The sequence below is a fragment of the Macaca thibetana genome, chromosome 8 (assembly GCF_024542745.1).
Source record: "Macaca thibetana thibetana isolate TM-01 chromosome 8, ASM2454274v1, whole genome shotgun sequence".
In the NCBI taxonomy this organism is placed as follows: domain Eukaryota; kingdom Metazoa; phylum Chordata; class Mammalia; order Primates; family Cercopithecidae; genus Macaca; species Macaca thibetana.
This window is the reverse complement of record NC_065585.1, coordinates 84,482,996-84,508,953: the sequence shown is the minus strand read 5'-3', so window position 1 is coordinate 84,508,953 and position 25,958 is coordinate 84,482,996. Positions and strand designations below refer to the sequence as shown.

At 39.3% G+C, this 25,958-nt stretch overlaps 1 protein-coding gene across 2 annotated transcripts in view; it reads right to left on the bottom strand.

The window, feature by feature from the left end:
• CA8 (carbonic anhydrase 8) overlaps positions 1–25,958 on the bottom strand; it is a 99,664-nt gene that overhangs the window by 19,968 nt on the left and 53,738 nt on the right. For both annotated transcript variants that reach the window (XM_050802269.1, XM_050802270.1), the window contains exons 5-8: positions 24,279–24,341; positions 21,944–21,992; positions 20,072–20,184; positions 6,569–6,738 (exon numbers count right to left, since the gene is read on the bottom strand). In XM_050802269.1, the coding sequence (XP_050658226.1) occupies positions 6,604–6,738; positions 20,072–20,184; positions 21,944–21,992; positions 24,279–24,341 (360 nt within the window). In that variant the 3' untranslated portion in view covers positions 6,569–6,603. The remainder of the gene's footprint in view (positions 1–6,568; positions 6,739–20,071; positions 20,185–21,943; positions 21,993–24,278; positions 24,342–25,958) is intronic.

Genomic DNA, 25,958 nt, shown 5'->3' with positions numbered 1-25,958 from the left:
AGCTAATTTTTTTTTTTTTTTTTTTTTTGTATTTTTAGCAGAGACGGTGTTTCACTGTGTTAGCCAGGATGGCTTCAACCCCCTGACCTCATGATCCACCCGCCGTGGCCTCCCAAAGTGCTGGGATTACAGGCATGAGCCACCGTACCCGGCCAGGACTCAGTTTCTTTGTTGATAAAAGTTTCAAAAAGCAATGTCCATCTTGAAGAATTGTTCTGAGGTGAAATGAGACATACATGAAACACCTCTCATAGTGCTTGGCACAGACCACTACAATTTATTACAAACAAATTATTATTACTACTGGAGGGTTTCTATGAAGAGTTTGTTAGCTTTTAACTTAAGTATAAAATTTTAAAAATATTTTTAAATTTACTTCATGCTGTGTCTAACATAGCTTAATAAGATCTCAGGACACATCCAGGATTCAACCTGCCATCCCTAAAGGGCATGTGGAGGAGAGGCTGGGGCATCTATGGGCTCTGGCCCCCACCTGTAGACTCTACATACTCCCTATTTCAGGTCCTCCCAGATCACAACGAATGCTTTGGACCATTCCAAAGCACTTACCAAAACATACTCTGCAGTCTCGTATTGTTCTCTGGTTAAATAAATTTGTGAAATGCTGTATACTATATCATACCCTCTTGGAGATTCACATAGGTCCCTGGCATATTAAAGGTTCTCAGAAGTCTTGCATGAAGAAAACCTGCTTAATGCAGTATGTTACAAACTTGTTTGATGCTACTATATAAACATTTATAGTCTGGTGGAGTAAGTGAAACAAACACTGCTAAGTGCATTAGAAAACAAAAAACAATAATTAAAAACTAAACTAACATGGTACTAAATTTAGAAAGCAAAGAAAGATTAGTAAGGCCAGTTTACTTGGGAAAAAGACTTCATGGAAATAAAACCTGGTCCTTCAAATATCAATAGCATTTAAATAGAGAACAGAGAGGAGAATATTCTAGACTTTAGGTTGGTAGATTTCTAGGAGTGACCCAAAAAAGGCAGACAGCTAAAACAAATTGTCAAGGTGCTAAGATTAGAGATACAAAAAAAGAAAAATGAGATGCTTACAACCAGAAAGCTGAAGGTCAGGTAAAATTGTACTGAAAGAAAAAGGCTAACTTCCCTGATTGTCACTACTCTTACACAGTCTAATATGAACTCTTTGTATCTACCTAGTAACAATCTAGTTTTTAATAGAGGCTCAATTCCTTTACCCCTTAATTTAATCTGACTGAGGTAGATTTTTAGACAATGCTCTCAGTTTTTCCAATTGAAAAAATGGTAATCTCAGTATAAATCCTATTTTGATTCTATTTTCCCTCTATTTTTAAGATTTTTAATCATAATAAAATGCTGACATAAAAGTTTTATTTGATACTATTGCTTCTATAATACCCTCTTTTAAGAGGTACAGAAAATGTAAAATCAAATTTATTCAATGCTTTTTAAAAAAAGTATCTCCTTATACTCCTGATTAAAGTATAGGTGATTTCCAATGATTTCTGCTCTTGTTTTTTTAGCATTTTTAGTAATTTCTTCAGATGAATTTTTAAGCTTTATGTTTCCAGTTGGAGACTTACTAACAAAACCTCATTCATAAAGAAGCATTCATTTCATTTTCCTCCTCATTTACCTGCTTCCTGTTCCCTCTGGTTTCTCTTTTCCATGACAAATTTAATAGAGACATAGGAAACCATATTCATCATAAACCAGGGAACTATAATATCCAGTGCTCGAACGGCCCTCGTGAGGTCTGTTGGAACATTTCCCCAAGTCCTGTCCAGGCAGGGTCCCACCTAAACCACCGAGGAACCTCAAGTATTTAATGCCTTAGTCTTCCTTGAAAACCCACTACTTACAGGAAAGTACATTTAGACCATCTACTTACAGGAAAGGTCTTTCTTGCAGCCTCTAGAAATAAATTCTTTCCTTAGCTAATTCAAAGCCATTTGCTGATACGTAAAAACAATTTTTTTTATGTCTGCTTCTACCTTTTGAGCATCCATGAGGTAAAAGGCATGAAAGAACATGTTTAGATGACAAAATGGTCACAGTGATTTCCTTATGGAAAAATATATTCTTTAGGTTTAAAATCATGAAATCTACTATATTGAGGGTGTCAGAACATATTAACATTCAACATACAAGTTGGCCCATGACTGTAAAACATTCTTCCTCCCAAACACAATTTTGTTTTAATTCATAGTGGGAGGAAAAAAAATCATTCTGAAATTTTCATCCATGATAAATTATTAACATTTCTAAAACATAAAATGGAAGAGACATATTTTAAAGCAAGAATTATTCTCTTTGTTTAGTAAACTTGAAAGGAGCTCTTACAGCTCTTGTATTTTTCATTGGTGGGCTAATAATTTTTATATCACATAATCAAAACATAATAGGTATTTTGAGCATCCTTGGTGTTTTAGCATTTTACTGAAATCATTTTGAGATCAGGTAGGAAATCCATTCCAGTTGCAGGAAATTCTATGAGATATAATAAATAGAAAACAGCTATATCTACAGAGCCTTCAATTCGCACCCTAATGCTGTGTACCATGTTAAATTATCAGAGTGAGGAGAGTCCAAGTTCCACTGACTGAAAATATGGCTTTGAGCTTTCCATTTAATCTCGAAGGATAATAGCATTCACCTACTTGGTCATTCAGAGTGAACATTCTCACTTTCCCCATACAGGCACACCCTTCTCTATAACGCCTTATCCTTTTCTAACCTATAACTCTTTTAGGTTATCAAAGAAGACTGACATAAAATTGATGCTTGCTATAGCTTTACTAAAGCTAAGAAGACAATATTATTAACTGCAAAAGTACAAGTAGGGAAGAGTTCAATAGTCAAGGATAACTTCAAAGATTCCAAAAGAAAAATAAGGGCAAGTTTGACAATGGGACTATTTGGAGATGCTTGCCGAATAACCCCATTTTTCTGTCTTTGTTTCTTTTTTAACCTATTTAGGGAATTCTTATTTTTCCGCCTTTAAGGGGGAAAAAAAGAGAAACTATTTAAAGAGCCATGTGGCATTGCTTTTTACAGAAAATAATTATAATTCATTATAGTTACTATAAACATGTATATAGCTTAACAATATTTAGGTCACAAGCAAGGCAGTCTTTGAGCAGTCAGAATAGTCTTTTAAAAATGGGCAAACAATGAAATAAAAAGGTAAATAATCAAATAATCATTTTGTTGGAAGATTACTACCAATGTCATGATAGCAAAAGTAACAAGTAAACTGGACCTTAAACTTGTTATATCATTTGTTCATTGTTATTAAAATACATTTAGTTCTCCTGCATCATATAGAAAATTCAATGGGTAAAGGATCATTTAAAATCAATATCTGAACTAGCACTGCTGAACCAAAGATTTTCCAGCACCTGGATGAATTACATACTAATTCTTTAAACAAGTATAATACAAAATCATAGTTCATACTTCTTAAATGGTAATATAAAAAGTCACAGATTACTCATGGGAATAATAAAGCTTGGTTATCAAAGTCTTCCAGGTGCCCAGACACGCCATTTTTTAAAAAAATCTGTCATTTTAAGTCTAAAAACTAAAGTTATTTCAGTAAAACATAGCTAAAATAAATCTGAATTATTTTAAACATTTTTTAGAGAACAACTACCAGAGAAATGTCTTTTCCTTTTCAGTTCCAAGAGCTTAAATGAAACATTCATGCATTAAATTCAAAGTGTGACTGTCAAATCATTTCACTTTAATAAAAATTTGAATTACCTGCCTTAGGGCATTATTAAATATCAAATAAAAAGTACACACACATAAGTCTGATTCCCAATATAATTTTTATATAGAACTCTGACTAGATTTGTATTACACATTTCAAGATAAAAGGATAAAAAATGTATTCATAAAAAAATGAAATCAGAATTAGAGTCACCTTAGAATTCCTGTACTAGTCTTAGGAATTTGGGAGCAAATTACGCCCTTTAAGTAATCTCAGCCACCAAGATAAGAATACAAATCCATCTTCCTATCAGAAATAGTACCTAAATTGTAATTAACTCAAAACTTTGAAAAACTACACATTATTCATCTATCATATAAAGAATACAAAGTATGTGAAATATACAAAATCTCATAAACAACGTTTTTTTCTCTCTCTCTCTCTCTCTGTGTGTGTGTGTGTGTAAAAGAGAGACAGAAAATAATAATAGTAATTTAGATATTTAGAGAATGGCAACTCTGGTCTAGGACCAGATACAAACCAAATATTCAAAGGAATAATCTCCCTTCATTAAAAGTATCATTTACAGTTATTCACATTCACAGGGAGTATACTAACTAAACCTAGACTGGATAAATGCATGCATTCACGCTTTGCAACCCTCATCCCACCCCCGCTGCCTCTTGGCCTCTCCTATGAACACATCCTTCCCTTTTCCTCTGCTCCTATCCTATCTTCCCTGCTGTTCTCCTGCTCCTAGCTCCTGCCCCATTCATCATTAAATGATAAGAGCAAGTCATGGGTACACAGCAGCTCTAAACTACCACCTCCTTCTTTCTTCCTTCCCATTGCAGCACAGAGAGTGCCCATCCTCTCAGCAAAAGCCAGGCTCCCTGTGTGTTTAGGATTTCATCCCTTTCCACTTTTCAGACTTCACTGCTCCAGCTCCTCCCAAAAGCAGCACCTTCAGCCTCTCTCCATCTGCTTGCTCCTTTTCCATCCCCCAGTATATAGACAAGTTCTATTTCTTTTGTTTAAAAAAGAAAAAAAAAAAAAATTTCCTCAATCCCACCCCCTCTCTGTTGCTGTGGCCTCCTGCCCCACTCCAGCCCAGCCCACCCTGCGACCTGGAGTCTCCAGCTCCTCCCTTCCTATGTCCTTCAGCCTGCTGCAACAGAATCCCTCCTTGATGTGCCACTCAAACGCCAGTGTGGCAGAACTCTTTAACCTCTGCCCATGTCGTGGTGAAGAAAAAGGGGTCTGCCAGTCAAGCTACCTGGATCTGCTTTGGCTCCACTGGTCAATAACTGTATTACTTTGGGCCGTAGCCTAACTTCTCTGTGTCTTGGCTAACTTGCCTGTAAAGCCTCCCACAAGATTTTATACACACTTAATTAAGTAACTCCATTAGATCCATCAGAGCATTATATGAACATATACAATGTCTACACCCAATACTTCCCTATTTCAACCCAGACTTGTTTTCTCTTCTCTACTCTGGAAATTCTAATGACTTTCACGACCAGAGTCCACCATTGCAGTTTGGCTGACAGGCATCTCTCACTCACTGTGCTGCAACTCAACTCTTCTTCTTCAACCAAACAGGGCCTCCCCGCAGCTTTCCCACTGCCACTCAGTGACACTCCATCCAGGGTTTCCAAAGTGTAAAACCCCAGAAATTATCTTTGACACTTCCATCTCCTTCCACCCCTCATCCAATTCATCATGAGCTAGAACCTGTGATTTCTATTTCACATACATTAACTTCTCTCCACCTCCACTGTTTCTATTCTAGTGTCCAAGCCTCCGCATCTGTCACCTCAGCTACCTGACAGACTTCTTTGTTTTTTTGTTTTGTTTTATGTTATTTGAGACATGGTCTCACTCTGTCACACAGGCTGGAGTGCAGTGGTGCGATCTCAGCTGACTGCAGTCTCCACCTGCCAGGCTCAAGTGATCCTCTCACCTCAGCCTCCTGAGTAGCTGGGACTACAGGTGTATGCTACCACACCCAGCTAATTTTTAAATTGTTTATAGAGATGAGATTTCGCTGCTTCCCTAGGTTCCATTCCAACAGATGCTTTCCCCTTAGGAAGCTATGGTTTGCCAATGATGTACAATGACCTATACACTCTTAGTTAATTTACAAGGTAAAGAAATAATCCAATATATAGTCTTTTTTAATATTTTATCTCTTACATGTTTGTGATATTTTATTTTGTTAGTTCCTTAAGAGTAAGGAATACATACATTGAATTCAGTATATTAAAATATATAATGTCTCAACCAACAGTGTCCAATATTTAGATAATTAATAACTGCTTCTCAATTTATCAAATAAAAAGCACTTCCATAGAAGAAGTATTTCAATGCATGCCAGATATGCTCCCTACCCTGAGAAACAAGAGGATCAATTGTGCAGGAGACAAGTAGGATCCACACTGAGGCTCACATGTTCCCCAAGCCCCCTCCTGTGTGCTCCTTGGTCACTGGGACATGACTCGTGCTGCTTCAAGGGGACAACATGGTAAGTTACTAAAGAGGTATGCATGTCACTTTTTCTGGGCCTCAGGGTGTCTTTCCTTATGAAAGCCACCAAAACTTGGAATTAAAGGCTACTCTGATAGGAAAATATAATCGTAGTTTTTCTTCAATACTGCATAAGATTAAAATAACTACTTGACCTGTAATTAACAGAGCTCAAGAATGTGTCATAAATTTTATCAAGATGAAGTACATATGTTTTTATTACTAAATTACCAGGATCACCGTAAGTGTACCTTTGGTATGCTAGGTTTAAGTAGCTGTGCACCTCATTTTCCTTACTTAATCTGGACATACCCTCATGAAGATAGACTTGTTCCTGTCCTCTTTGGCTACTGAAATGCAGCTCTAATGACTCTGTCACTAAGAGGCTGAGTGGGCCGAAAGTTGTCTCCCAAAATCCCATCACAGCCTTCCACAAGTTCTGCCCCCTTAACATGCGTCCTCAGCCTTCGAAATTCTTCTATCTGAAAATAAAAGCAGAAGAAAATAGATTAATCAATTATCAGACATGAACAAGATTGGAGTTTCATAAATGGCATGCATAACATATGCATAAATTACAACAATTATTAAAGAGAAAATTAAAATTAAGCTTCCAAAAGAAAAAAAAACAGACTTAATTCTTCCAGACCTAAGACATTAGACAGGACCCTTTCAAGAGATGGCAACAGAAGTAGACATATCAAGGTCTCTGAACAACTCAAAGAGACACAGAAATCTGCTCCATTTGTTAATGTAAAACTGATACACGCTGGGCGCAGTGGCTCACACCTGTAATCCCATCACTTTGGGTGGCTGAGGTGGGCGGGTCACAAAGTCAAGAGTTCAAGACCAGCCTGACCAACATGGTGAAACCCTGTCTCTACTAAAAATACAAAAATTAGCTAGGCAAGGTGGTGTGCACCTGTAATCCCAGCTACTCAGGAGGTTGAGGCAGGAGAATCACTTTGACCCATGAGGGAGAGGTTGCAGTAAGCCGAGAATACACCATTGCACTCCAGCCTGAGCAACAGAGCCAGACTCCATCTCAAAAAAACAATGATACATACCTCTCCCAAAAACGTTTTATGCCTATCCATAGCATAATAAGAAAGAGTGAACAAATGAATGTGCTCTTAAATGCTTTCCAAGTACATTTTAATTAATGAATTATTATGTTACTGTATGTAAACACTGATTAGATCTTAGATTTATCAGATGGATTCAAGGTTTCCTTTCATCAAAAGACTTTTGCAACTTTTCTAGCCCTCTGGAGAGCACAGGTCCAAAAAATGATTTTCTAAAAGCCTGAGCCCAACTTCCTGTCTTCACAATATTGATTTTCAAGTTCATTTCCCTTTCTTGGGTGGGCTCTCCAGGTCCCATGGCTTCCCCACTGTAAGTGAAGAGGTTCTCAGAGTCCTCAGGGACCTTGCCCATCAGCCGCCCTACAGTTTCTCTAAGAACCTAGAGCCTGCCAGACATGACTCTATGGGAAATATTAATGTTTAAGCAACAAGCAAAAGTGATGAGCGTTCCCCAGGCTTATTTCCATTTATCTATTTCACTACAGGGTTCACTGTTAATTCACTTAAGTGCCAGATAGTCACGACACATTCTTCATTCCGTATACAGAAGGGGAAATTGAGGCTGGAACAGTTTTGAAAATTACCAGATTAGCTAGTGGGTAAGTCTGACGATTCCAAGTCTACCTGCTCTTTTCTCAGCTCCACAGCCATCTCTTTAGGAATTCTAGTCAATTCAGTATAATCTATCTCCTTCATACACCCCAGGGTATTGAGCATATGTGATCTGGGCAGCATCAATACACCAAAAGTTCACCATCTGTGTATCAAGGGATTATATCTATGAAGATCCTTAATATGACATAGCTATAGAATTCTGCCATTCATGAAGAGAAATGAAACGCAAGAGAACAACTAATTCAGGGGTGTCAACAAAAGTCAAGAGACACCTAGAGACTTCAGGGGGCCCATGAAAGTCCTGAATGATATGCAAATTGTTACATGTGCATTTTCCTCAGGAGAGGCAGAAAGTATTTACAATAAACCAATCATTCACTGAGGAAATTTAAAGTCGTCTCTCCTAGCACTCACTTTCCATGTAATCATACTTAATACCTGCAACCTGAACCTATGAAGCATGCACAGGTCACGGAGGAGCAATGTGGGCTAGGAACTTTACTGCCTCAACATATGAAAGACTCCATTTTTTATTGACTTTGAAGATTATTTTAAAGCTGGGTTAATTTTATATTTATGTATTCTGAACTGAAGAAAAATCTTTCAAGCCCCAGGCCTCACCCTGAAGCATATTCTGTGAAAACAACTTCTTCCAGAAGAGATGATCTGAATCAACAGCCAGCCAGTCTCAAATCACTGTACTCTCAGAGAAAACTATTTCACAAGAAATGTTTTTCTCTGATCACAGCAACACTTTGAAGACTTCAAACATCAACAGAGATGGAGGGGAAAATGTGTCTTTCTGAAATGCCAATTTTTCTAAAGCAACCACCCCCAAAACCCTTTAGTCATTTCAAATGGTTTCAAGTGCATACTGAATCAGCCACACTGAAATGAGAGATTGTGACAAACGAACAGAAAAATAGAATAATATTTCGGGATAGAAATCTTTAATGAAACTCAAATGTCAGGGCCTTCCAGAGACCATTATTATCACATATATCTGAATGTATGACTGCATGTATTTTTAATGCTACTCTACTTAAACATGGTATTTGTTTTTAACCAATTTAAGAGAAAACTGAATGTGGGGCACCAACATTGAACATTTCACGGAGAAGTCCCCATCTTCTGAAGGTATTAGATTCAACAGCCACTGTTCTTTGAACTACAGATGCACTCCAATTGGTCTAAGACGTTTATTCCAATCTTCACTGCCTCACAAACCAAATTATCCACTAAAAGCTCAGCTTTAAAATTGCTTCTTTATTAATGGATTCAAAGAGCTAATTTCCAGGGTTTGCGGTTTAGTGCTAGTTAACTTTCAGGAGTTACCAAGTTCTAATAGATTTATTTTGACTTGCATTTCATGTGTCATCATGTTAAAAGAGAAATACAACACGTAAAAGTCAGTATGCTCTATCCATTAACCCATCTATGGACATTCATGTGGTTTCCCTGTCTTGGCTGTCATGAACACGGGAGTGCAGATACCTCTTCAAGATACTGACTTCTATTCCTTTCAATCTGTATCCAGAAGTGGAAATCAGCCAGACATGGAAACACAAGTATTGTATGAACTCACTTATATGTGGAATCTAAAACGATCAAACTCTTAGAAGCAGAGAGAAGAATGGCAGCTGCCATTGGCCAATGGCAGCTGGCAGGAAGCAGAAATGGGGATATAATAGTTACAGGGTACAAAGTCTCAGTTATGCAAGATAAATAAGTCCTCGAGGTCTCCTATATAGCGCAGTGCTTATAGTTAACAATACTGCATTGTATACTTCAAATTGCTAAAATGGTAGATCTTATGTTAAGTGTTCTTACCAAGCAAAATATTGTAACAACAAAGGACATGGGAGGAAACTTTGGGAGGTGACAGATATTTTATGACCTTGATAAAATGGTTCTTTATCAAAGTTAGTGCTCTCATTTTCTTTTATTATCAATAACAATACAAGAGTCAGAATAACATAATTCCACATGGTACTAATCAAATTAAAAAGTCAAAAGCAAATTGTACTTAAACAGTCCATATATGTATACAAAGACAGATATAGACAAACATAGAGAGAGGACTCTCCACTTTTCACGTCCTGCAGCCTTGGTTTTGCTGCGTTTCTCTTCTACCCCATTATAAAATGTTCCATCTAAAATCAATGCTCCCTCTTCCTTACCAACCTCTCATTCATAAACCATCTCTCACTCTGTCATGACTCCTTAATCGATCTTTTCAATTTTTTTGACTAAGAGAATAGGAAGAACATTCACTCCCTGGTAACACCAACGTCAACCATCCTGATGCCATCCCCAGCCTAAAGGAGCCCCAGCCTCGACCACTGTCGAGAGAGTTTCTGAGCCACAGAGATTTAAACATACTCAAGAATTATAGATTAGAGAGCTCACAACCATAGGGAAAGTGCTGCCTATCACTTAAGACACTGAGAAAATACATATAAAAATATCTACAAGCAATTAAAAATGACACATTTTAAGAAAGTGAAGAAAGTGTCTCCCCAGAGAGAAGATCCTTGATTTGCACTGTCCAGGATGGCAGCCACCTGGCCCACATGGCCACCAAGCACTTGAAATGTGGTTTGTCCAATCTGAGATGTGCTGGAAGTGCAGAATACACACTGCAAGCCAAAGACTCAGTACGAAAATAAGAATGGGAGAAATCTCATCAATGACTTCTTATCTTGACTACATACTGAAATGATAGTATTTTGCAAGTGTTGGATTACATACACTATTTGAATTAATTTCTTAATTTCACCTGTTTCTTTTGACTTTTTTTTTTTTTTTTAACCATGGCTACTAGAAAGTTTAATATGTAGCTCACATCATGTTCCCACTGGACAGGGCTGGCCTAGCACTGCCCTTCACACTAGCCTTCAGGACCTCAAGCGTTCTCCGGTTAGAGCGCTGATCTCAGTTACATGTAGAGACGAATGCAGGTACATATGTAACAGTGGTTCTCAAAGTATCCTCCCAGAATAAAAGTGTAAGTTGTCAGCAACTACATCAGACCTACTGAATCAGCAACACAGGGGTGGAACCCAGCAAGGTGTGCTTTAACAAGCCTTCCAGGAGATCTGACACATGCTCAAGTCTGAGAACCATGGATGTCTTCATCTGTTTTGTGCTGCTATAACAGAATACCTGAGACTGGATAATACATAAAGAACAGAAATGTATTTTCTCACAGTTCTGGAGGCTGGAAGCCCAAGATCAAGACATTTGGCATTTGGTGAAGGCATTCTTGATACGTCCTCATGTAGCAGAAGGCAGAAGGACAAGCGAGCCAACAAGAAAATGCTGTGTGAAGCCTCTTTCTTAAGGGTCTTAATCCATTAACAAGGGAAGGGCCCTCATGGCCTAAACACCTCTTAAAGGTCCTACCTCTTAATACATCACATTGGCAGCAACTGAATTTTGGAGGGGACACATTCAAACCACAGCGATGGGCATAGAAGAAAATCTACAACAAATGTTCCCAATCATTGAAAACCTACAACAAATGTCCCCAGTCATTTGAAGTTATTTTCAAACATAACCATGCTGTGGCCCTACGGCAACCTGGACTTTAGGGAAACAGCCCCTTTGATTCCATAGGGAGCATGAAGACCCCTGAGAAAGGCTTGCTGCTTCGTGAATGGGGTCAGACTTCCTTGACTGTCCAGGGCCAGATGTGCTTCTAGATCCCACAGGCTGAGCACATGCCAGGCACTAACTCGGGCTGTCAGGATGTAAAGAGTCCTACTTTCCATCCCATAGGAAACATGGAATGCAGAAGGAATGAAGAGGAGGAAAGACTGAAGAAAAGAACGTTTAAAGTAGTTTTCAATATTCTAGAAGACATGTCAAGTATCCACAGGATGAAAAAACAATAAACACATTCATATTCCTTCATTTCACTGGTGTTACTTTAAGTTGAAAGAGAAAGGAAAAAACAAAGACATTTAATATGAAAATGTAGATAAGCTAAGAAATAGATAAGTAGGGAGGGAATGCAGAAAAAGGAGGAAGAAAGGGGCAGGAAAAGGACAGTAAAACTTAATTATCAACCCATTTCTGTATGTGTATATACGTATTTGCACAGATGCCACTACACCATAATGCTCTGTTTTATCAGTTCTAAGATTAATATGTATTCACATTTTAATGACTCTGGGAAATCAGAGTATGTCTTAAAATTTCTGTTGTTAGATTTGGTAATGTTTTGGTATTTATATTCTGTTCTTGGAATCTCATTTCCAAACATGACAATCCAGCTAAAAACTAATTTTTTTTTTACTTTGGCTTCCGAATGCTAAGACCATCGTTTATATTAAAGTTATTTAATGGTTAAAATGCCCATAATCAATGAGTGGATAAAGAAACTGTGGTGTGCGTGTGCATGTGTGTATATATATGTGTGTGTGTGTATATATATGTGTGTTATATATATTATATATGTATATATGTGTATACACACACACACACACACAGAGTCCCCACTTTGGGGACCCAGGGGGAAAGGGTGGGAAGGGGGTGAGGGATAAAAGACTACAAATTGGGTTCAGTGTATACTGCCAGGGTGATCAGTGCACCAAAATCTCACAAATCACAAATTTGGTTACTCGTGTAACCAAATACCACCTGTTCCCTAAAAACCTATGGAAATAAAAAAATTTTAATAGAGTTTTTTAATGGTTAGAGATAGAGATCATTTTTAAAAAATAAATATATACTCATTCAGATCCATCCAATTGTTTTTTTTCTCCCTACATAAGGCATGCTAACCAGGAATAACACAAAAAAATTCAACTAAGAAGGGGCTTCCAGACCCATATTCTAGAATTCCTATTAATAGTACTCAGGACAATGTATGATGGGCTTAACAGCCCACACTACACTTCAGCTGAAGTCTACACCTCCCTGAATCACAGCTACTATGCATTTAATAGGAAACCATTATGATTTAGAACTTCTTCAATGTTGCTAGTGCCGATACCATTATCCTAAGGCAGGTGATGCATGTCAAGATACCAATTCTTTGCAAAATAATATTCAGCAGCTTAATTACATACATAAACCTTATGATATAGAAGAAAACATTGTTCTTTAATTTAATGCGAATTTTTAAATTTCTCAATATAATCAGCTATGTGGAAATTCCACCTGCCATTCATTGTTCCTTTTGCTATTTTATATGTCAAGCATCTCTCTCCTCCCCTTCTCAATTTTTGAGGCTTCTCAATTTTTCTTGGTCTAACTCCTAGAATCACATCCTATTCCTTTGATTCCTCTCACTTTTGCTGCCTTCTTTGGACCTTTTCCATTTTTACTCTGCTTCCTGTGAAATTCTATGAGCAGCACCAAGTAAAACATTCAAGGACAGACTGATTTATATTCCCCTAAGATTATAATTTTTTTCTAAATCACTCTAAATAGCACTGTAAAATACGTAAATGTGTGTCTGTGTGTGTCTACATTTTAACTCTGCTGCCCTCTGAACAGATGCTGTGATGGAGCTCTGTGCTAATAGCACCTAAATCTTCTCCTTGAGAAGGACAGCTAATTGAAAAGTCATCTATTTTCAAGGGCAGCCGAGATTATTCCTTCCAATATGCATTCATTCAGCTTCGGCTCCCCCGTGGTAAGAGATGGTTTGTCTCCCAATAATCAGGGAGCATGACTTTAGTAGGTTAGGGTTAGACTTTGTCACTGGCCTATTTCAAGGAAAAATACAAAGCTAGGTTCCCTTTGAAGCCAGAGAGCCTAAGGCACAATGGTCTGTCTCTGGATTTTAGCATAACACACTGGCCAGTATAGTAGTAAAATATTGTATCTTATCTACAGGATCAGTTAACATTCTCAGTATAGTTCAGCATTAATATTGTGAACCCTGGCAAGGGAATCCTTAAAGGAATTCTAGGTGGAAATGGGAATATTGGGCACTCAACAAGGCCCAATAAACCTCTCAATAAATTAAGATTTGTTGTGATTATAAAGAGCATTTTTTTTTTTTTTTGAGATGGAGTTTCGTTCTTGCTGCCCAGGCTGGACTGGAGTGGTGCAATCTCGGCTCACTGCAATCTCCGCCTCCTGGGTTCAAGTGATTCTCCTGCCTCAGCCTCCCAAGTAGCTGGAACTACAGGCACCTGCCACCACACCTGGCTAATTTTTGTATCTTTAGTAGAGACAGGGTTTCACCATGTTGGCCAGGCTGGTCTCAAACTCCTGACCTCAGGTGATCCGTCCACCTCAGCCTCCTGAAGTGCTTGGATTACAGGCATGAACCACTGCACCTGGCCGAGAAAAAAAAGTTTCACTAAAAGATCTGATCTACTTTTAGGAAATTACCCTCGATAAAGTAATGCTGAACAAATGTGACTATAGACACTCAGCTCATCTACTTTGTTCTCTAGTCTATAATCTCTCCTTGTGGCTAAATCCAGTTAACACTTTCTAGTCCTTAACTGAATGTGTGTACAGAATCTGATACTCATGATTTCTCTACTTCTTCTTGAAACTTGAAACTTGCCTCTCCCATGGCTTCTCTACCCATCACATGAGACTCCTGACTTTTTCCACTTCTCAAGCCATTCCCTGGGGGCACTCTTATAGTGCACACCCCTGGTTACACATCCCTTGTTCTCTGAATCACTTCTTTTCTCTCCCTGAACGATCTCCTCTTCTACACTAACAGCTTCACCCACCATACCCCTTTCTTGGATGTTTAAAGGCATCTCAAACTGTCAATATGCAACCATAAACTTGGCATCTTCTCCATGAAGGCTGCTCTTCCTCCTTGATTCCCTGTCATGGTAGAAAGCAACACCTTACACTTGCCAGTCAACCAAGCCAAATCCAGGGGAGGTCCAGTGACAAGGGGGTCTTTCCTTCCCAAAATCCTTCCTATGCCATCAGCCACCAGGTTCTGCTTCTGCTTCTTTATTATTTCTAAAGTTACTCCCTTCCCTCCATCTCACTGCCATGTGACCCACATCTTCACACTGCAGCTACAGAGTATGCTGGTCGAATTCAAACTTGGTCATATCTCCCTCCTCCTTACAACATTTCCGGGATTCTTTGCCACCTTCAGGAGAAAAACCAATCTCCATAGCACAGCCCTGAGGCTCACTGAGGAAGTCTCCTGCTCCCCTCTCCAACCCCCTCATGTCATAGGCTCTCCACACTTACCACAAACTTTCCCCAAATGCACCCTGTTCTCTGGCCTCCCTGCCAGACACAAGCATACATACACTTTTCCCGTTGGCAATTCCCACAAATACTCAGGCAACACCTCTTGACCTGGCTTGGGGAAGGCCTTCTAGATAACTAACTCTCATCCGGGCACCTTTCCTATGTGCTACCTCAAGACTATGTCCATATCATCCCATAGTGCTGGACACAGCAAATGACTGGGGATTTTTTTGTTTGTTGTTTTGTTTTTTCTTTTTTAATGTACACCTATGTATCAGTTGGCCTTTCCTCCTAGATAGTGAATTCTTTGAGGTGTCTTACTGGCTCTCCCCTTGCCAGTACTGATTACAGTAACTGGCACATAGCAAATGTCAAATAACTGCCAAATAAATGAAGGAATGAATGCATGCATTCCTTCAGACTCCACATCAGCCTCAAAGGAGCAATTTTGCATGCTAAAAACTGCCTATGAGAAGGATAAAGAAAAGGAAGCTAGGACTATGCAATAATTACCTTACCATATCAATACACTGCTTGTATTAACAGGGTCAATGACAAGTAAAAGCAAATGAATGCATCCCAGTATCATAAAACAAGCAGTATGTTAAGCCTTAGGGCTTTGAAATTTGGGCATCTAAGATTTTGGGCTATCTGCAACAACAACAAAGAAATGCGTATGTATCCTCGAGTCAAATTGTAGGAAAAGTAAATGCAGAGGCAAGTTTGATGTTTTACATGTGTCATTCATAGAACAACAGTGACTGTATGACCCACGGCCCCTGCTCAGGTTGCAGTCCCTGAGTCTGACCTGGATGGGGCGGTCGGCAGTGAGCATGGCCCTCACACACCTGCTAACCCCAGACCCCTTCTCTGCTTCAGAAATACGAAGTCAGCAAGAGAAGGGACCTGGAGCAACCAGATGGCAAACGGAAAAGAGTGAATTGCACAGGGTCCTCCCAGTTTAGAAGAGTCTTAGGAAGGATACCCCAGGAAGTATCAGCCTCAGGAAAGTATCTCAGGACCTCAGGGGACTATCTCCTTCCATCCTCACACTTGACTCTTCTCTGTTCATATTCTTTTCTTGGGTGTCTCATTTATTTTGTTATTCTTTTTTTTTTTTTTTTTTTAAAGACGCAGTCTTGCTCCATTGCCCAGCCTGGACTGCAGTGGCACAATCTTGGCTCACTGTAACCTCCACCTCCCGGGTTCAAGCAATTCTCCTGCCTCAGCTTCCTGAGTAGCTTGGATTACAGGCACCCACCACCACACCCAGCTAATTTTTGTATTTTTAGTAGAGATGAGGTTTCACTATATTGGCCAGGCTGGTCTCGAACTCCCGACCTCGTGATCTACCCGCCTGGGCCTCCCAAAGTGCTGAGATTACAGGCATGAGCCACCGTGCCCAGCCTATTCTGCTCTTTTTTTGATGCTAAGGATCCCTACATCTGCACGTTAGGCCTCAGCCTCTGAAGTTCTTGTTATGTGTTTCCAACTGCCTGGGAGAAACAAAACTCCTCCAACTGGGGATACAGAACATAACACAGAAAAGGCAGAAACCTCCTCTAACACTGCTGTGGGCTTCCTGACAAGGCCTCATGCAGAAAGAAGGTCTCAAACGAAGTGCTGTGTTGAAGAGGGCACACCAAAAGGGGCAGTAGTTAAGCACCCAGCACTGACATCACACATGACTGGCTGGATCCCCAAATCTATCCATACTACCCGTGTCAATTAGGCAAAGGTTTCTTAAACTCCACAGGCCTCAATCACCTCATCTGAAACCTGGGAATGGTAACGGTAGTCACCACATCAAGGGATCAACTGTTCTATTCACAGATTATTTTCAATATGCCTACAAAACCTCTAGTGTTTCCTAAATCTTAAGAAAACAAAACAAAACAAAAAATACTTGACTATTCTCTAAACGTTGTCCCTAAATCCCTCCTTGCCTTTCCCATAAAACTTCTAGAAAGATGGTCTATATATGGTCCATATTTATGCTTGGTCCCTCTACGTTCAGCTCAACATTCTACAGAAACATCTCCTTTGGGTTAACAATGGCCTAACTGGCGATTATAGCTCCTGTTCATGCATCTTGTTTGCAACGATGAGGCAAATCAGAAAAGAAAAGAAGGCTTTCATCATGGTAGGGGCCTCGAGGCAAACTGCTTAGATGGGCTAAGGTGTTTCCTTACCTAGAGGAACCAGAAACAGCACAGTGGAAGGGATGGAGGAGGAATCGTATTGGAGAAGGGAAGCCAAAACTCAGCAACAAAGGAGGATACTAAAACCAGAATCAAGCAGTGAGCATGCCTGGCCAGGGAAAGAGTTAGGTATCAAAGGACAAGAACAAGTTGAGATCCAGAATGTAGGCCAGATGGAAGCCAGAAGTTCAGAACTCCAAGCACCTGGGCCAATTTTTTTTTTTTTTTTTTTTTTTTTTTTTTTTTTTTTTTTTTTTTTGGAGAAGCAGTCTTGCTCTGTCGCCTAGGCTGGAGTGCAGTGGGCAGTCTCAGCTCACTGCAAGCTCCACCTCCCGGGTTCACGCCATTCTGCCTCAGCCTCCCAAGTAGCTGAGACTACAGGCACCCGCCACCACGCCCAGTTAATCTTTTGTATTTTTAGTAGAGACGGGGTTTTACCGTGTTAGCCAGGAAGGTCTTGATCTCCTGACCTTGTGATCCGCCCGCCTCGGCCTCCCAAAGTGCTGGGATTACAGGCATGAGCCACTGCGCCTGGCCCGGGTCCATTTTTAAAAGGTGCTGTAGTTATTTGATGCTAGGGTTGGCAGCACTTGTCCACAGCATTTCTCAGTATTAATCCCCTCCTCCTCCACATCTTGGCAACTCTCCCTCCCTGTTCTTCTCAAGACCCCTGGTCCTTAGTTCCTAAGGAGGCATCATCTCCCCCATCTCCAGTGCGGGGTTGCATAGACTGGGAGCTATCTTCTTGTCTTCCTACTCAGCTTGAGCTATGGTGCCAGGAATTCTTGCTCATCTGATCACCGAATCTGTTTTTGTCTTCTTCTTGGGCATGAAGCTAGAATGCACTTCCCAGCTTCCCCTGCAGTTAGCGTAGTTATGTGACCAGTTCTAGCTAACAGAAAGTAAGTACAAGTGGAGCTCCCTGTTTATACCACTGGCCCTCAAAAGACCCCTGTTGAGATCCTTCACCCTATTCTCATTGAGGGCGACTGTGGGAGGAGGGCAGTGAAGATGGAAGTGTTTCTTCCAACTTGGTTCCCTGAATGACTACACAGAGAAAAGCCTTCACTGCGAATCAGAAACACATATGTTAGATTTTATGTGAGTATGAAATAAATTTCTACTGTGTTAAGCCACTGACATTTGAGGTTTATCTGTTGTAGCAGCCGTCATCTTCGCTGTTAAGTCCCAAATCTAGATATCGTGAGTCCAAAACTCTAGGCTTAACATTGGACCCAAATTTCTAACTTCTTTCCTGTCCTTCACTGGACTAATTTCTAATATTTTGCAGAAATTATTCCCTAAACCTCTTGGATTGGGTTGGGTTTCTTCCATAGGTGATTCCAGAGCACCTTACTTATTATCATGTTAATTGTTTAGTCATCTGCCTCCCCAACTCTTTGGTGAACTTTTTGACAGTAAAAACTGTTTTAATCTTGTTATCCTCTGTGTCCAGTTGGCATTCAGGAAGGGTTTCTTTTTGTTCTTCATTTTTAAATTAAAAGCAAAGTGCATTTAGTGGTACTAAAAAACAAGAACACATCACCAGTGATAAGTGAGTGTTGGCATACACTTATACCCCGGTTCAGTGTGATGAGAAGAGCCCTTCACCTCCACAGTTGTTTTTCTCAAACCCATACCCCTAGTCTAATCATGTGAAGAATAGTCTCTTATAAAAACAAATAGATGAATGACTAAATATAGGAATTAGAATTTGTCATAAAAATATAAGGTTCAAAAGTGATATGATCAAAGTTCATAAAATAATGAAGGGTATGGGGAGGAGAGGCTGAGTGGGGAAATTATTAAATTAATCCCTAGCAAAACATAAATAAATAAAATTATTAAATGTTGGAAGAAGGATTTTTTTAAGATTTAAGGACAAACTAAAGAAAGCTTTACTGAGAAGTTAGTGAACTTGAGCTTTTTAACTTCAAGAAATAATAGCGAATATTTAAAAGCTACCAAAGAAAACTTGATTTGCTGAGAGTATTTCCCAAGTCTTTTGAGGTTGATCATGAAGAAACAATACAGCTTTCCAGAACATATCCATCCCTTAGACAGATCCCTGAAAGACAGGAGATATTTAAATCCCCTTTTGTAATATCAAAACCATGGTTTAAATAGATTCGAGTGATGCTGCCTCATGTTCCACCAGCTAACATCCCAGTGACAATTCACTCGGGTGCTCCCACCCACTGTGCAGTAGCATTTAGGGCACCTATGAAGAGCCCAAGGCCGGGAGTGGGTGACCAAAAGTGGAGCTAGCAAACAATCCAGAATTTTCTAGGGCACTCCTTCTGGGTCCTTCACCCCACACATGCAGAATTTTCCTGTACACACCAAGGCAAAATGATTTCAAAGTCTATGAGTGACTTACAGAAATAACCAGCATCCCCACTTTACTTCCAGACTTTCTATTCTCCACACCTGGGGAAATTCACATAAGGAAATAACTAGACTAATAAAAAGTTTTGCTTTTCAGTGATCTCGATTAACTCTCTAAAAATTAACTTTTAAAATACAGACCATAAATTAGTGTTGGGTTCTGTCCGTCCTTGACCTTTCAATCACTTTTACTAGGTCAAGCCACTTAACTTTCATCTGGAGAGGTATGACTGATCTAAAAGGAGCTAAAACATAAAACAGACGTTTTCCTTTCCCAGAAACAATGTTTAACTCATAACTTTACTCTGAAAGATTCAAAGCAGCACACTCACCTGTAGCTGGGATATAGTTAAAGGGTATCGGAATAATATCCAGGTGACACCTTCACTGCAAGGTGGGATGGTGAGAGAGCCTTCATACACCCAGTAATCCCGCAGCAGAGGGTCTGCACGGCCACGTGGATATGTCATGGAAAAGGCAAGTGAATTAATAACAATCCTGATGACTCCAACAACAATTTTCAAAATTACAAACTGTCCAAATGATGCTTCTAAGATGGATGTCATTTTTAAACTAGAGCTCCACATTCTTACAGTACTCATTGTGGAAAAAATAATTGATAAAAAACATGATGAATTCTCTATTATTCACAGTGATTTCTATCAATGGATTACTATATATACCTATTAAGTTTAATCACTTTAGAAGTGTATCTATATTTTGGATTTTTTCACTTTACTAAAGGACTTACCTGACTATTTCATATCTAATATTTATTGAATGCTTACGACGTGCCAGTAATTTACTTTAATTCATTTAACCTTCACAATAAACCAGTGAGATAGGTAGTAATATTAATATTATTTTTCAGATGGGGAAACTGAATCTCAAAAGAGTAGCAGTTTGCAGAAGGTCACTCAGCTAATAATCACCGGCAGAGCCAGGATTCAAATTCATGCAGTCTGTCTTCATAACCTGTATTATCGTTTTTAAGAGACAGGGTCTGGCTCTATCACCCAGGCTGCTGGAGTGTGGTGATGTGATCATGAATCACTGCAGCCTCAAACTCCTGGGCTCAAGCAATCATCTCACCTCAGCCTCCCAAGTGGCTAGGACTATGGGTGCACCCCACCACAGCCAGCAATTATTTCTTCTTTTTTTGAGAGCGAGGTCTGGCTATGGCTAGTCTCAAACTCTTGGTCACAAGCAATCCTCTCACATCAGCCTCCCAAAGTGTTGGGATTACACAGGTGTGAGCCACCACATCTGTCTGAAAGCCTGTATTTTTAACCATTCAGTTCTAGCTACCACTATACTGCTTCTGCAACAGCAAAATATTAAAATATTACAATAGAACAAAATGGGTCATTCTTATGAAATCTTTTAGCTCTGCATTAGAGGAATTTATGATTAATATGATGGATAAATGTTTAATATATGATAGAAATCGGTTTGTTGTAGATTAATTAAATGTAGAAAACAGAAGATACAATGTACCAACTGGTTTTGTTTAAAACACTAAGAGACAGCACATAATTTGGGCAGAGAAATGTAAAGATCAAAATTTTATATACAACAACCTTTAAATCATATTCTGAGTATTTTATGTATAATTGTTACCTCTACACAAATACAATTAGAGTAATATATAATAGTATTACTGCAGAGAGGTAACCTTACAAAATTAGATACAAAGTCTATTTTACTCTAAGGATTAAGAACTCCACTGATCAGTCTTAGAGGTATATCAAGGTTTTTTCTTTGCTTGTTTGTTTGTTTGAGACAGTTTCACTCTGTCACCCAGACTGAGTGCAGTCACATGATCTCGGCTCACTGCAACCTCCATCTCCTGGGTTCAAGCGATTCTCCTGCTTCAGCCTCCTGAGTAGCTGGAATTACAGGCGTGAGCCACCACACCCGGCCAAAGTTATTTTATTATACTGGTGCTTTACACAGAGGTAGCAATTTTTACAAATGACAATCCTATGAAAGCTCTTCGTATCAATGGAACTAGTGGCAAAGTGTCTCTTTATTATTTCAAAAGGTTTACTTCCATATTCCATGGAAATGATATCTGCTAAAGAGAATGTAAACTGCAAATAAATTTTATTAATTAACAATATATAGTTTTACATAGTCTGAAGAAAACAATGTGACTATAGCCACTGTTAAAATTCATTTTATGCAATCAGATAAACACTCACCTGGTAATAAAGTGTTAGGATTAAAGCAAGGTATTGTTTTGGACTTCCCCTGAAAAGAAAAAATGTTTACCCAATGTTAATGTAATATTTCTAGATTTTAGAATAAAAATCTATTAGAACTAAAAAATTAGAATGAAGTCTTTTCTGAATGGCCTCATCAGGTCCCACAGACTTGTGGGTATCTCCTTCCACCTTCTCACTGGAGTAACATTGTCTGGTTCCTGCTCTAATTATATGGCTATTTTCTTTGCTACCACAGTTCAATTCTCCGTATAAGTCCTGGTGTGGAACCTACACATGGTGCCCCATCTGCCCCATGTCAGTTACCTTTTCTGCTTTGAGCACATTCATACCAGAGACTTGGGCTAAATTCTCATTGTAAAATGCCTGAACCCTGGATGGGGGAATTTTCAAAATGCCTTTCCTCCTGCTTGCTTTCATTTCAGCTCCTAATCTTTTTGGCACTACAACCTGGCTTGCAACTTCTTGTTTTGTCCTATTTGGATTCGGTAATTCAGCTCTGGGATCTATACTAGATGCTCTCCTCATCTGGAAACGGAGATCTGAAACAGATGGAAATATTCTGTTCCAATCAGTGTTTGTCAAAGCTAGATTTAAATTGCAAGGGAATAATTTGTGCCCTTATTCAACAATTCACATTTAAGATCATCATTTTAAATCATGTCATTTTAATTGCTTAGACTTTAGAGGCAAATAGTCCTGTCATGTAAATCAGATGTTTCTTAAAAGATTTTTCTCTATCAATACAGATGCAATAGGGAAAGTTATTGCATAACCTCCAAGTCCCTTCCTGACTTCCTGGGACTATTTTATACATTAAAGAATCTAGCTCACTTGCCTCCCCAATCCTCCTGAATTCCATAATGATTGGTGTCCTATTAGATGATGAAATAAAGGAAACTTTCACAGCCCACAGCCCATTGCAGTTGTACAAATATAAGTCAAAATGTGCCCTCACCGTCTTTTTATCAGCTTCTTTTGTCTGGACTGGGCTTCCCTTGGAAGCTGGGTTCATTCCAAACCTACTCAGGAGATCTTCAGTGGGGGTTCTGCCTGGTTCAGGATACCCTGGGCTGTGCTAGTATAAACCTAATCAAACTTGATTCCCAAATTGATCTTTCTTAAAACTGGCTTTGGGTCTCTGGATCTCCTGTAATTAAACAAGTTCAACTCCCGGTCTGTATCTCCAGCAGCCCTACAAAACTGGACTACTTCCCCTCCCCCAGGCCACTCACATTCAACTGACTAAGAGTGAGCCAAGAAGGCACTGCTTATAAGAGAGACTGGCACTGGGCCGGGCGCGGTGGCTCACGCCTGTAATCCTAGCACTTTGGGAGGCGGAGTCAGGTGGATCATGATGTCAAGAGATCAAGACCACCCTGGCCAACATGGAGAAACCCTGTCTCTACTAAAAATACAAAAACTAGCTGAGTGTGGTGGTGGCATTGGCTTCCTAGCAATGCTAGGCCATATCATTGCAGAGTCATGTTGATCACCTTCTTTTGGATGTTATCTTACCGCATATATGTACTTGTTTTCTTTCTTTAAATTTATTTAACGTAAATACTTTGAAATATGATTCCCCAAGTTTTTATTTGTTTCGTTTATACAACTTTTATGCAGGTAGGAAAGGGTTAACTCAGCAGGCCTGAGTTGCTCAAATCCTGCACATCCCATATAAAGGCCTGCTTTTAGGACTAACTCTTGGGTCCTGGGATATAAACTCTGAGCTTGGAATATTCTACCTGATAAGAGTGTTTCTGTGTGCCTGCAGCCTTGGGCCATGCTGTATTTATGGTGAACTCCTGTTGTTATGTTTGAGGCCTTCAGACATACTGTACCAATTGCAACAGAGAAGCTGATGCTAACAATGTGACTTATGGTGAAGAGGGCAGGGAGAGGGTTGCTGCTAGAGAGTGAGTAGCTGAGGACAGTTACGTTGCAGGCATTTTGTGCTTCAATGACTGACCCCTAATAAATCTCTGGACACTAAGGCTAGAGTGAGCTTCTGTAGTTGTCAACACTTCACACATGTTATGACACATCATTGCTAGGAGAATTAGGGGCCTCCTCGCATGACTCCACTGGGAGGGGACACCTGGAAGCTTGTGCCTGGTTTCCCCTGGACTTCATTCCGTGCACCTTTTCCTTCTGCTTTTTGATCTGTTTCTTTTCACTGTAATAAACCATAACCACAAGGATAACAGCTTTTCTGAGGTCTGTGAGTCCTTCTAACATAGCATCGAGCCTGCAGGTGGTCACGGGGACCTCCTACACAACCAGTATTTCTATATTATTTTAAATAATGACTTACCTTATACTGAATATCCTGGAGGATTTCAGTCACAGCCTTCAAGCCAACATGTTCCTTTCCTATCTGAAAAATATAAAGCATAAACCACAACCACAACATTTTTCAGTGTTTAGCTTTAACTCAAAAAAAAAACTAACAGGGCCGAGAGTAGTGGCTCATGCCTGTAATCCCAGCACTTTGGGATGCCGAGTTGGGTGGATCATGAGGTTAGGAGATCGAGGCTAACACGGTGAAACCCTGTCTCTACTAAAAATACAAAAAATTAGCTGGGTGTGGTGGAACGCACCTATAGTCCCAGCTACTCGGGAGGCTGAGGAAGAAGAATCACTTGATCCCAGAAGGCAGAGAGGTTGCAGTGAGCCAAGATCATGCCACTGCACTCCAGCATGGGTGACAGCGTGAGACTCTATCACCAAAAAAAAAAAAAAAAAAAACTAACAGAACTTGGTTCCAGTCCATCTGAATGTCCTTTTGAAGGAACAATTAAATGGCCTTTTATTAATAACTAGGTCAATGTCTACTAAAGGTAATTAAAGTTGTAATGAAGCTAGTATAATAAAGTATTAGATAAATAAATGTACAAGAACTCGTTCTAAATTCTTACTATGTATAGGAATCACTCATTTTGCTACATATAATATATCAAATTATAAAGCACTGTTATATAAAAATATCAAGGATATTTTTGAATTAAAACTACTCAGTACATGTTCAAACCCTTCCATGTTTAACTCTGGCATCTATAGATCATTGCTATAAAGATTTTAACAATACTGAAAAATTATATTAACTTAGAAAAGCAGGTATGTGATTTTGTATGTTAAATTCACCAAAATCAAGACCCTTCTTGATTACTACTAGACATAATTTTATAACTACCTATTTTTAAATAAATAAGAATGTGCTTTTTATAGCCTTATTTTTAAAAACATATCACTATATATTATTAGTGTATAAAATGCTCCCAAAAAAATTGAGACCAAAAAATTCTAACACTTAATATTCTTGACTTTGGCTTTAAAACTTTTAAATGAAATCTGACCAATTTCCAATGGTCCATGATAATGGAGGAGAGTAATGGAGGTCATTTAGAACCTCAAATAAACAGTTGCTGCTTTTGTCAGCTTTTCTCCTTCTACATAGATATTTGGAGAATGACCTAAGAGAAGCAAGAGTAGCTGTCAGTATGTTCACATTCTCTGTTTCTCCCAATATTAACCAACTGCAAAGCATGCAGATGAAAGAGCATCCAAAGGCACAGGAGAGATACAAGAAATGCTCCACCTAAGGTAGGCCAGTCAGCTCTAAACCATTAAGACGTGAACTCCTTTCCAAGAGTCTACAATTATTCCTGAGATAGGCTCTAAAAACAGAAAGTAAACTTTCTAAAGTTAAAAACAAACAAAAAAAATTAAAACCTAATGCATATGTACCTATGGGTACAGCAGCCTGAATTTTTAGGCAGAAATCATTACCCATTCTTCAGGAGAAATGGACCTCTCTTTGTCTTACTGGTTTAACCTTGCTATAGCACCGGGAGGCCTACGTCTGCACTTGGGGTCTGCTTTCATCTCGGGCAACTCCTGTCGGGTTGTAAACTCTTTGAAGAGTCCACATATGAACACTAAGGCCACTCAATGTGGCAGCTCAGGAGCAGGCTCACTTTGCACTGGACTGCCT